The following is a 12618-nucleotide window of genomic DNA, read 5'->3' as shown; positions in this document are numbered from 1 at the left end:
TTTTATATATTTCTATCAGGTCTCCTCTCAACCACTGGCATTCCAAAAAAAACAAACCAAGTCTGTCCCACTTCTCCTTGTAGCTAATACCCTCTAATCCAGGCATCATTCCAGTAAACCACCTCTGCATCTTTTCCACATCCATGATATCCTTTCTCTATTGAGGCACCAGAACTGCACGCAATACTCCAAATGCAACCTCATTCAAATGCTATAAAGCTGCATCATCATTAAGCAGCACCCAAAGCCTAGATCATTGAAGGCATTCTTTACCACTATCAGCTTGTGTTGCTACTTGCACGGAGTTATGGACTTGGACACAAATATCCTACTGTACATCAATGGTATTAAGGGTCTTGCCATCAATTCAATATTTTCCCCTTTGATCTTTCAAAGTGTAACACCTCAAACCTACGGATTAAACTCCACCCGCAATTTCTTTGCACATTTCTGTAGCAAATTTATATTCCGCTATATACTTTGGTAGTCTTCTTCACAGTGCAGCAACCCCAACAATCTTGGTGTCACATGCAAACATACAAACCTGCCCTTTTACGCCCCCGTTATTTATATCTATTACAAACAATAAGGTCCAAACACAGATCCCTGCAGAACTCTACTGGCCACAGCCTGAATATTGTCCTTCCACCACAACTGTCTGCTGTCAGTAAGCCAGTTATGAATCCATACAATCAAGTCACTGTTAATCCCATGCATATTAATCTTCTAGATCAGCCTACCATCGGGTATTTTATCAAATGCCTTACTAAAATCCAGCTAGACAACATTCACTGCCCTTTCTTCAATGATCACCTTTGTCACGTCCTCGAAAAAACGTAATCAAGTTAATAAGACACAACCTGCTGCCATAGATGCTGCTGCACCCGCTGAGTTTCTCCAGCATTTTTGTGTGCATACAAGACCATGCTGATTGTCCCAAATGAGCCCATTCTCTTCCAAATGGAAATAAATTCTATCCCAAAGAATCCTCTCCAATAGTTTTCCCACCATTGATGTGAGCATCACTATCCTGGATTCTCTCTACTTCCCTTCTTAAACATGGGAACAATATTAGCTCCTCTCCAGTCCTCCAGGACCTTGTCTATGGTTAGAGACAATGAAAAGATCTTCATCAAGGCTCCTGCAATCTCCTCTCTTGCCTCTCTCAATAACCTGGGATAGTTCGCATCAGGCCCAGAGGATCTATCCATGTTAATGCTCTTCAAGAGCCCCAACATCTCCTTACTTAATCTCAAACTGCAGCTGCATTAGTATTCTCCGCAGATTTCACTGTCTCCTGTATTCTTCTTCATGGGGAATACAAACGTATTTATAAACCAGTCTATTATTTATAATCTGCCATTGTAATGCAGAAAATCTGCCAAATTCACATTGAGAAGTCCTACAAAGAGCAATATGATAATAGCCAGGTGACATTAGGTGAAAAGTGTTTAAGAAGGAACTGGAGATGCTGGAAAATCGAAGGTAGACAAAAGTGCTGGAGAAACTCAGCGGGTGCAGCAGCATCTATGGAACGTAGGAAATGGGCAACGTTTCGAGAACATTGCCTATTTCCTTCGCTCCATAGATGCTGCTGCACCCGCTGAGTTTCTCCAAGGGTTTCGGCCCGAAAAGTTGCCTATTTCCTTCGCTCCATAGATGCTGCTACACCCGCTGAATTTCTCCAGCACTTTTGTCGACATTAGGTGAAATACGGCCACTGAAGTTGGTTATGGGAATGGAACTACCAGCTCCAGCCGCAAACAGCAAATTCAACCTGCTGATTGGCCGTGGAAATCGGCTATGAGAAGTAATCTGCTTGCTCCTGCCTGGCTGAATTGCCAGAGTCCCGGCACCAAGCAGCAAATTCAACCTGCTGATTGGCCACGGAGGTCAGCTCTGAATATTCATCTGCCGCTCCAGCCAGGCCGGAGTTCCAGAGCCCCAGCTGCAGGCGGCAAATTTTAGCTGCCAATCCGTGCGGAAGTTCCGATGAGGTCGAGATCAGCTACCTCACCCAGCCTAGGCACCACATAACCTGGGATAACCGGTTCTCCGGAGCTCCCGCAACCACAGCTTCGTCTACTGGACTGGAGGGTGGCAGCTTCGACCGCCCCGGGCCGCGGAGTTTGAACCGGCCCGTTCGCGGAGCTCGGATGCGGCCGCTGGACTTACCATCACCCGGCGGGGTCACAACATCGGAACCCTGGATCGCCTCAATGCAGAGGGAGACGTGGAGGGAAGAGACAAGGACTTTAAGACTTTTGCCTTCCATCACAGTGAGGGTGTGCCTGGTTGACTCACTGTGGTGGATGTTAAACTGTGTTAAGTGTGTGTTTTGTTATTTTAATCTATGTTATGACTGCAAGGTATATAATTTCGTTCAGACTGAAATGTCTGAATGACAATAAAGGATACTTTACTTTACATTTACAGAGGGACTTCCGAGGGGATGGATTTTAAGGTCGGGGGGAGGGGGCAGACCACCAGTTGCCGAATAAACGGTGGTGGACCTGTAGTAAAGGACTGGTCCAAAAGGGGGGTTACACAGAGTGTTCCCTTAATGTGTTTTATGCGGTAACACATCAACATTCTTGACATAATTACGCAGCTTACTATGTTGTGCTTCTTGCTGTGGGCTGTGGTGTTGAAGCTGCTGGCTCCTTCTGTAGCATACCTCACCAGCTTTCAGTGCCTGTTTAAATAGTTTCTCAGCCTCAAGTATTGTGGTTGTTTCCTCCTCAGCCAGGAGAACATATGCTGTGGCGCACCTAAGGAAAAGGAACAAAACCGATATATCAGTACGTACCTCAGTTTAGGTTAGTACCACTCATAACTTTTTAATACCATTTTACTTTTAACTATTTACTACATCTACAACCTGGTGTAGCAGAGAAAGAATTGGGGACTGGTGCTGGGGAATGTGTAAAACAAGGAATGTTTAACAGAACCAACTAAAACGGGTGATCATTGGTCAGTGTGGACTCGGTGGGCCAAAGGGCATATTTCTATGCTGTATCTCTAAACTAAAGCAAAGTAAAATGAAAGCATAGTTGAGGCCCATGACCACATCTTTGACTCAAAGTGAGAGGAGTCAAAAGAGAAGTTGGTGACGGTGATAATGTTTCACCAGGCAAAAGCAAACCCAGCGACTCTCATAGTTCCCTTGACTACATCTCCTCCCACTCTGCCTCTTGCAAGGACTCTCAATGTCTCCATCTCCACTGCATCTGCTCCAAGATGAAGCTTTCCACTAGTAAATGTGATTTTTGCCTCTGTTGTGGATAGATCCCTCACCCGTGCCTTCACTGTGTGCCTTCGCAATTCTGCTCCGCCACCCCCTCTCTCACCTCCTCCAAGGGACCAGAGCAGCCCTTCCAAGCGCGAGGGAATTTCACATACATCTCTTCAAACTTGCTCCTCTGCGTTCAGTGTCTCCCGATATGACCTCCATTACATTACTACACAAAGCGCAAACGAGCAACTCATTTCCCCGAACACTTGCCAAGGCTTACTGGATCTCCTGGTTGCTAACCATTTTAACTCTCCTTTCCATACTGACCTTTCTGTCCTTGACTTCCTCCATAGCCAGAGTGAGGCCATCTGGAGGAAAAGCTCCTCATAATCTACATGGGTCGCTGACAAATTTGTTACTTTTGCATCTTTCTGTAATCTTTCTATCTAGCTGTTCCTCTATCTCCCTCTGGTTATCTCCTCAGTGGACAAATCTCCAGTGTGTACTCGTTCAGTGCCGCCATGATGTTTGCACCAATTAGTTGAGCAACTCCACCTCATTTACCTCATCCTCTACCATATCTGAAACCCTGGAACATTGAGCTAGTACCATCCCTCTTGCAACAAAGTATTTGTAATGACCACAATATCGTACCACCAAGTATTGATCCAGGCTCCAAGTTCATCGGCTTCATCCATGATATTAATTGAAATAAAATACTTCAACCCATCCATTTCACCTCATTCCTTAACCTCCCCCTGCCTGTCTTTCCTTTGAGATTTATTGGTCATAACATCTACCTTCCTATCAGTACATGGTGGACAGAGTACGTGTCCATCAGGCCTTGGCAGACAGGGTGCAAGTGACTCCTTTACATCAGCCAATCCAAGGGTAAACTAGGCAACCATTTTGCTGAACACCAGCATTCGATCTCCCTTTTGCTAACCATTTTAACTCTCCATCCCATTTGCATACAAACCTTTCTTTAGGGATAGAGATTTCCTTCAAACCATAAATACTGATGATGAGACAACTGTATGAACCATTAAGAACTATTGTGAAATAATCTAATCCTCCTGTCGTATTTGAGATCAGGGAATCTATTTAACTAAACAGTAGGAACATTTTAAATTTCAATCAATCCTAAAAATAATTATTGAATTAAACTTTTCAGCTGTTCTAATCTGCAGAAATCTTAATACATATAAGACCGTAAGACCATAAGACATAGGAACAGAATTAGGCCATTTAGCCCATCCAGTCTACTCAGTAACTCAATCATGGATGATCTATTTTCCCTCTCAACCCATTCTCCTGCCTTCTCCCCATAGCCTTCGACACTCTTAATAAAGAATATATCGATCTCTGCTTTAAAAATACCCAATGACGGTCTCCATAGCAGTCTGTGGTAATGAGTTCCACAGATTCACCACCGTATGTTTAAAGTTCCTCCTCATCATTTTGAAGATACGTCCTTTTATTGAGGCTATGTCACCTGATTCTAGTCGCTCCCATTACTGGAAACATCCTGTCAACGTCCACTCTATCTAGGCCTTCCATTATCCAACAGGTTTCAATCAATGCAGCCTCAAATGTTAGCCAATCAATCTCGGGTAATTCTCGTAAATCTCCTCTGGACCCTCCACCAAACCAACACATCCTTCCACAGATATGGTGCTTACTATATTCCAACTGTGGTTTGAGGCAGGGAGAGGGGTGAGGAGAGGGAGATGGAGAGGGGGAGGAGAGACGGGTGGGGTATGGGAGGAGAGAGGGATGGGGGAGAGAGGTGTGGGGGAGGGGGGGAGGGAGGGGAGGAGGGAGATGGGGTAGGGGAGGGAGGGGGAAGAGTGTGGAGGGAGGGGGAGAGGGGTGGGGGGAGAGAGTGGAGAGGGAGGGGTAGGGGGAGAGGTGGAAGAGGGACAGAGGGGTAGGGGGAAGGGGGCGGAGGGAGAGAGGGAAGGGGATGGGGTAGAGAGGGAAGGGGGGTGGGAGATAGAGGGATGGGGGTGGGAGGAGAGGGAGAGGGGTGAGGAGAGAGAGTTGGAGAGGGGGAGGAGAGAGGGGTGGGGGAGGGGAGGGGAGGGGGAGAAAGGTGTGGGGGAGGGGGGAGATGGGGTACCACCATGAGGTACCACCTCCAGTTTAAATTCCATTTGGAATATTTTGGAGAACCAAGAAACCAAGAAACAAGATCAGCACCTGATAAAGCCTCAGCATTACATCCTTGCTTTTAAATTCCAGTACTCTCGAAATGAAGAAATTTGTCTTCCTTACCGCCAACTCAACCTGCAAATTATCTTTTTGGAAATCCTCCCGTCCCTTTGCACCTCCAATTTCTGAATCCTCTCATCATTTAGAAAGTAGTCTATGCCTTTACTTCTTCTACCAAAATGCATGACAATACAATTTTCTATGCTGTATTCCATTTTCCACTCCTTTGCCCACTCGTCCAAGTCTTTCTGCAACGTCCCTGCTTCCTCAACCCTACCTGCCCCTCCACCTATCTATGTATCATCCGCAAACATGGCCACAAAGCCATCAATTCCCTCATCCAAGATCATTAACATATAACGTGAAAAGTAGCAGACCCAACACTGGCCCCAACGGAACACTGCTATACACTGGCAGACAACCAGAAACGGCCACCTTCATTCCCACTCTTTGCCTCTGCTAGTCAGCCAATCTTCTATCCATACTTGTACCTTCCTTCTTAATACCATGAATTCCTATCTTGTTTAGCAGCTTCACGTGTGAGACCTTTGCAAGACCTTCCAAAAATCCAAGTAAACAACATCCACTGATTCTCTTGTCTATCCTGCTTGTTACTGCCTCAAATAACTCCAACAGATTTGATAGGCAAGATCTCCCCTTAACAAACCACGCTGACTTCAGCCTATTTTATCACATGCTTCCAAGTACCCCGAAACCTCATCCTTAATAATTTTACCAACCACAGAAGTCATACTGACTGGATTATAATTTATTTTCTTTTGCCTCGTTCAATTCTTAAATAGCGGAATTCTATTTGAGATTTTACAGTCCTCTGGAAACATTCTTGACTACAGTAATTCTTGAGAGATCACGACTAATGCGTTCACAGCTACCTCTTTCAGAACCCAGGGGTGTAGTCCATCTGGTCTAGGTGTCTTATCCACCTTCAGACCATTCAGCTTCCCAAGCACCATATTTTACCCTTTAGACCAAAACATGTAATTCACTTTCACAAGTAAATAAACAGAACAATTTGTTTAAAGACATGAAGGGATAAGATGAGCTGAGTTTATGACAAGGTGCGTCAGGAGACCAACGACAACCTGAACTGATAGCATCATTGCCACGATAAAGTATTTCAAGGCATTTTGTCCAAGATCAAACCACTCACTTATACAGTCACTTTTTGCCATCCATCTTAGAAACATTCATATAACACATGGACTAAATATAATTGGTGAAGTAAAAGCCCATGAGGATCTTTAATAAAGAGAATGTCATTCTGTATTTATGCTTACAATACTCTGCTGTGCTGCAGCAAGCAAGAATTTCATTGTCCTATCTGGGACACATGACAATGACGACAAACTCTCTTGACTTGAAACTCTCTTGAAAAAGTGCATATACTTTTGTGGTATGACAAAAAAAAATGTGTGTGAATTGAGCATACTTTTAAAGTTCTATTCAGCTTGTTAACCTTTCGTCAACAAGATGTTAATGGAACTTTTAAACAATTTACACTTTTTACCATTTCAAAATGTTAAAAGGTCATGCACAAGAACTATACATAGCAGCAATCCCCCTCATAGGATCTGACATGCAACATTCAATCAGTTCAAAATAGTGATAAGAAAAAGGAAATTGCACATTGAAGCAGTTCCATGTAACAGAAAAACAGGGATGATAGAATGACTTTCAAAGGGTTGATATTGATGATAGAGGCCGAGTGTTTAATTGTTATGTGCTAAGGCAGCATAGTGGCGCAGTTGGTAGATCAGCTGCCTCAACGACAGAGACCCTGAATCAATCCGACCTCGGACGCTGTCTGTATGGAGTTTGCACGTTCTCCCTGTGACCGCGTGGGATCTCCGAGTGCCTCGGTTTCTTCCCACATGGCAAAGATGAGCAGGGTGTCGGTTAAAATGTGTAGGAAAGAACTGCAGATGCTGGTTTAAATCGAAGGTAGACACAAAATGCTGGAGTAACTCAGCGGGTCAGGCAGCATCTCTGGAGAGAAGGAATGGGTGACGTTATGGGTTGAGACCTGATGTTGGTTAATTGGCTTCTGTAAAACTGCCCTGGGAGTTGATGAGAAAGTGGGATAACAAAGAATTGTGTGAATGAGTGATCAATGGCCGGTGTTGACTCAATGGGCTGAAGGGCCTGTTTCCATGCTGCATCGCTACACTAAACTGTTAGAGAATCACAATTGGCAGAACAGAACATACTCATTGTTTAATTCCAAAGCTTGGTACGCTGCCTTCATTCTAGCTTGAGCATTCCTCTCCCGCCATGCTTTCTGCATCACTGTTAAAATAAATCACTGTCAACATCATGGTTATTTGCAGATCACACTCACCAATACAGCAGAACATCTGGACAGAAAAACACTTTAAGCCCACATTCGACAAGAAAGTCATTGAATCTTTCTAGCTAGAAAAGAACAGATGTTCTAACATGGATTGTTGCATTCCAATAGACATAATGTAGACAATAATAACACGAAGATGAAATATACCATTAAAAAAATGATCAGTGTTTTGTTGCCAGCAATGGCTTTTGTATTACGACAGCCACATGGTCCCAAACAAGCATGCAAGTTTAGAATTTTACACGTTATCTTGAAAATGTTATCTAACACTTCAGTGGAAAGATGCCCGTCCAATGCGCCTTCACACAGAAATACGGCACATGTGGGGAAGAATTAAAATGCTCATTCTTTCATCACTTTGGCTTGCTGAAAATTCTGACCATTGTGGTCATAAATCATCCAAATCAGACACTCCCAAATCCTGGTTTGTGCTAAATCAACTGTCATGGGTAGGGTAGCATGTACACAAATTGGTCTTGTGCTCCGTGCTCTGCACCAAATGCCAGTCAGAACCTGGCAGCCTGGTGTTTCTGATTTTGACTTCTTAAGGAATTTCACAAGCATGAATGAAGCATGTTTAGTGAAGAAGGAATAATGGATGAAAAAGCATCTGAACCAGTACTTGGTGACACAATCAAGCCAAGGTTTACATTTTCCAACATTGAGCATTGAATTTAGATTTGCATTTCATACTGGAATTGTCAATGTGAATTAACCACACCAACTATAGTTTCATGTCAGTGATGGTCCTGCAGTGGCTCCAAAGGCAGGAGGATGTGATTACTGTGTGGCAAGTTGACAGGTAATTTCCGTTACAACTGTGTACAGGGCTTTTTGCTTGAAATAAATGACAGAATATGCATGAATTTTTTTAAATATTAAAACATAAAATATGTTGACACTCCTGAGATACTGAATTGTCGAAGGCGCAGTGTTCTGCTCCACCCATGTCCCATCTGCTTAATCTCAACTGCTCATAAAAGATTTCATGACACGATATGAAGAAAAGCAGTGATGCTTTCCAAATTTTGTAATGAAAGCAGACAAGTTTGGCATTTTTAATTGACCAATTTTTCAGAATCCCCATTCCCAACATTTTCAGCAGTGACTACACCTCAAAGCAGATCAAGGCTTCTATACCACAAAAGGCATCGTCACCCAATCCATTTTTGTCCCAGGTTATCTGTCACACATTCAGGCTTACCAGAAGGAATCCAAAGCAGAGAAAGACTTGTAGATATTTCCTACTCACTAAGACCTAGTGCATAGCATAATATAAATGCTATTGCAGAAACTGGCAAGGAACAGATTTCTAAATCAAGATGAATAAATATAATTTACACTGGTGAGAAGCATCTATTTGCCTAATCCATTATTTAATTAAGAGAGGTCTGCATCATGAACAAAAAAAATTCAGCCAGTATTGCTAGGAAACAGAATATAGTGTGCAGGAAGTGTTCAAGAAGGAACTGCAGATGCTGGAAAATCGAAGGTACACAAAAATGCTGGAGAAACTCAGCGGGTACAGCAGCATCTATGGAGCGAAGGAAATAGGTGACGTTTCGGGCCGAAACCCTTCTTCAGACTAGTGTGCAGGAAACTGGGTTTAAAAGTGAACACTATAATTGATATGATTGACAAACATTTTTTAACAAAGCGAGTATATCCACTCCGCCTCATAAACTGCATGTTAAACTGGAAAAAAAGGCAATTGAAAGCCCCAAGGTGAACAAGGAATTTGGTTGAAATGGTATTTCGTAAGAGTGACAACTAACACCAAGATATTAGTTAGTACATGGGACAAGAAACAATGTTCATTTAATAAAGAACTAGGCCAAACCCTTCAAATTTCACTTGGCAGTTTGACTTTTTACAGCTGAAAACTTAAAATGTTCTCCGTCATGAGGCTTCAATGAGCTGAGTGTAATTGGAATGGGGATATTAACAAAAGAATGTAATAACAAGTTAATCCAACAGGAACCAAACCTAGTAATTACATACCTGAAAGCTTTGGTAAGCTCCATTAAAAGTGCTTGTGCATTGTAATACTAAAGGGTGCATATAAACTGTAGCTATCAGAGCTATCAATTTCTCTTGTGAAAAGAATGCCAGCGCAGGTGCCCATAGTTAGTTTACGATTTAGAGATATTGTAAACCTAAACTCTCATATATTAAGTAATTACGTTTTAAATGACACCACCCCGCCCCACCACCAAATTCTAGAACCTTCTAAAAACTCTTCCATGATATTCCTGTATGCGTATCATGATAGCAGCATTCCTGTACCCAAAATGCCATTGGATTTCTCTGCTTGTCAATGCCTCAGACTCACCTGCATCTGCAGGTCTGACATGATCTGTGTCACACGTGAAAAAGGTCTGATGGTCCTGTGCAGACAGATTCATGTCATAATATGTCAATGGCTCTCTTCCTGTGACCCATGTGTATCTTTAGAAAACAAAATAAAAGGATTATTAAACATTGTTCACAATCGAGGGTTATGATCGGGGAACGTTCAGAAATGTGTCAGCGTGATTCACACGTATTGCTTTAGTCAAAATGCAGTAAAATGTGTGGAGGCACGAGACTGCAGATAGAGTTATGGAGCGATGGTGCACGGAAACAAGGCTTTTGGTCCAACTCATCCGCGCCAACCAAAATGCCCAGCGACACTAGTCCTATTTTCCAGTCTTTGGCCCATATCCATTGAAACCTTTCCTATCCACATATCTGTCCGAATGGCCTTTAAATGTTGACACAAGGAGCTGAGGATGTTGCAAATTCTGAGCAGAAAAACAAAGTGCTTAAAGAATTTGGCGGGTCCGGCAGCATTTATGGACTGAAATAGATAGACAGGGCTTTGGGTTTGGACCCTTCTTCCGACTAGGTAAACAATCTGTCTGAATAAATATCCCAACCAGAAACTTTATCTGCCCATTTCCTACGAGAGATGCTGCCTGACCCGCTGAGTTCCTCCAGCACTTAGTCTTTTACATTTAATTCATGCCTCAGCTACATCCTCTGGTAGCCGGTTCCTTTATGTACCTTTATCTGTCGAAAAAGTTGTCCCTTTCAAAATCTTTATTTTCTCACCTTAAATCTCTGTCTGCTCTGTAGTTCTTGATTCCCAACCCTGGGGAAAAAGGCTGAGTGCATTCTCTCTATATATGCTGGATGCTGGAATTTGGAGTACAGCACAAATTGCTGGAGGAACGAAGCAAGTTCCAAACATTTGACCAATTCTTTGCCATCAGGGATGCTGCTTAACTCACTGATTTCCTCCAGCAGTTTGTGTATTAAAATATTTATTGTGTTTAGAAGGCAAGCCCAAATAAACCTTTCTAAACTGACTATTTGTGGGAAATCCCAATTTTAATGTGTTGCCATCGATTGTTTGATAAGAGTTTGATTAGCTCAGGAATCACATTAAAATGCAACAACTGATCTTTTCTGCAGTCGGGGTGAAAGCTTTAGATACTATCATTGGGATTACTTCTGGGACAAATAGGACCTGTACAAGAAACAAGGGTTACACCTAAACTGGAGAGAGACCGATATCCTTGCACGGAGGTTTGCTGATGCTACTCGGGGGGGGAGGGGGGGAGGGGAGGGGGCTTATGTTTGTTTGACATGAGAGGTGGTAAACTCAGCAGCAGTGAAGCAGGTAGGGAGATTAACTCAAACATAGAAGGTAAATCAAGCAAGTCCAGTGTGGGTGAGCAGAGAGGAAAGTTAGGGACTGTGTGGGGGTCAGATTGGTTCAACTCCCTTTACTTTAATGCACCAAGTGTTGCAGGTAAATCAGGTAAGCTTAGCGCATGATATTATGATATTATTGCAATCACGAAAACGTGGTTGAGGGAATATTCTGGGATATAAAACTTACAAATGTGACAGGAGGGAGTCACAAAAGAGGACAGGAAGTCAAACTTTTGATGATCTCCTGAAGGGTTCCTCCAACAAGGCCAGAGGAGAAGAATTTAGGAATAAGCGAGGGGGTGAGTTACAGCGGCAGGTCAGCAGAAATGAAAGTATCAGGTACATAAACAAATTGCAGAAAGATGAAATAATAATGTTATAGTATTGGGGGGGGGGGGGGGTTCAAATTCCTCAATATTAACTGAGATTGCCCGAGTGCAAGGAACTTAGATGGGGCAGAATTTGTTAAGAGAGTCCAAGATAGTTTTTTGGGACAATATTGACATATGGAGAGAACCTATAAGTGTTTTTTTTTCAGTATGGCAGGAGTAGACAGAAACAATAGGTCCATCAGGATCAAAAACCTATTTGTGGATTTTGGGAAGAAGATAAAAATGGACAGTGTAGGGTTGGGAACTCTCGAACACCTTCTCATACGTACCCCCACACCCTTGTGGAAGTTTCACCAGCTCTGTTTTATTTTTGAATGGAGAGAAAGTATTGCATTGTTTCCTCTCATCCTCAGTCAACCCACTTTATCCCCACATGCACGCACGCAAACAAATTTTGCCATAACCACCATATTGAGCCAATATTGACATACCTGCTGTACTCGGCTCCTCTAAAGAGGTTCAATGGGTTTCTCCATACCTTGCATTCTGTCAGAACAAATGTTCAAATATTAATTATTAATGGAAGGAACGGACAAGAATTCAATCTATAATGCTGCAAGATGAGATGAGAAGAACTTTTTTCACACAGAGAGTGGTGAATCTCTGGAACTCCCTGCCACAGAGGGTAGTCGAGGCCAGTTCATTGGCTATATTTAAGAGGGAGTTAGATGTGGCCCTTGTGGCTAAGGGGATCAGAGGGTATGGAG

At 43.0% G+C, this 12618-nt stretch overlaps 1 protein-coding gene across 4 annotated transcripts in view; it reads right to left on the bottom strand.

Moving 5' to 3' along the window:
- LOC116986719 (suppressor of tumorigenicity 7 protein homolog) overlaps positions 1-12618 on the bottom strand; it is a 139998-nt gene that overhangs the window by 69821 nt on the left and 57559 nt on the right. For all 4 annotated transcript variants that reach the window (XM_033042316.1, XM_033042318.1, XM_033042319.1 and 1 more), the window contains 4 exons: positions 12343-12397; positions 10153-10268; positions 7678-7756; positions 2617-2771 (listed from right to left, as the gene is read on the bottom strand). In XM_033042316.1, coding sequence (XP_032898207.1) covers positions 2617-2771; positions 7678-7756; positions 10153-10268; positions 12343-12397 — 405 coding nt within the window. The remainder of the gene's footprint in view (positions 1-2616; positions 2772-7677; positions 7757-10152; positions 10269-12342; positions 12398-12618) is intronic.

The sequence above is a fragment of the Amblyraja radiata genome, chromosome 24 (assembly GCF_010909765.2).
Source record: "Amblyraja radiata isolate CabotCenter1 chromosome 24, sAmbRad1.1.pri, whole genome shotgun sequence".
In the NCBI taxonomy this organism is placed as follows: Eukaryota; Metazoa; Chordata; class Chondrichthyes; order Rajiformes; family Rajidae; genus Amblyraja; species Amblyraja radiata.
The sequence above is the reverse complement of the archived record's forward strand: the minus strand, read 5'-3'. Positions and strand labels throughout refer to the sequence as shown.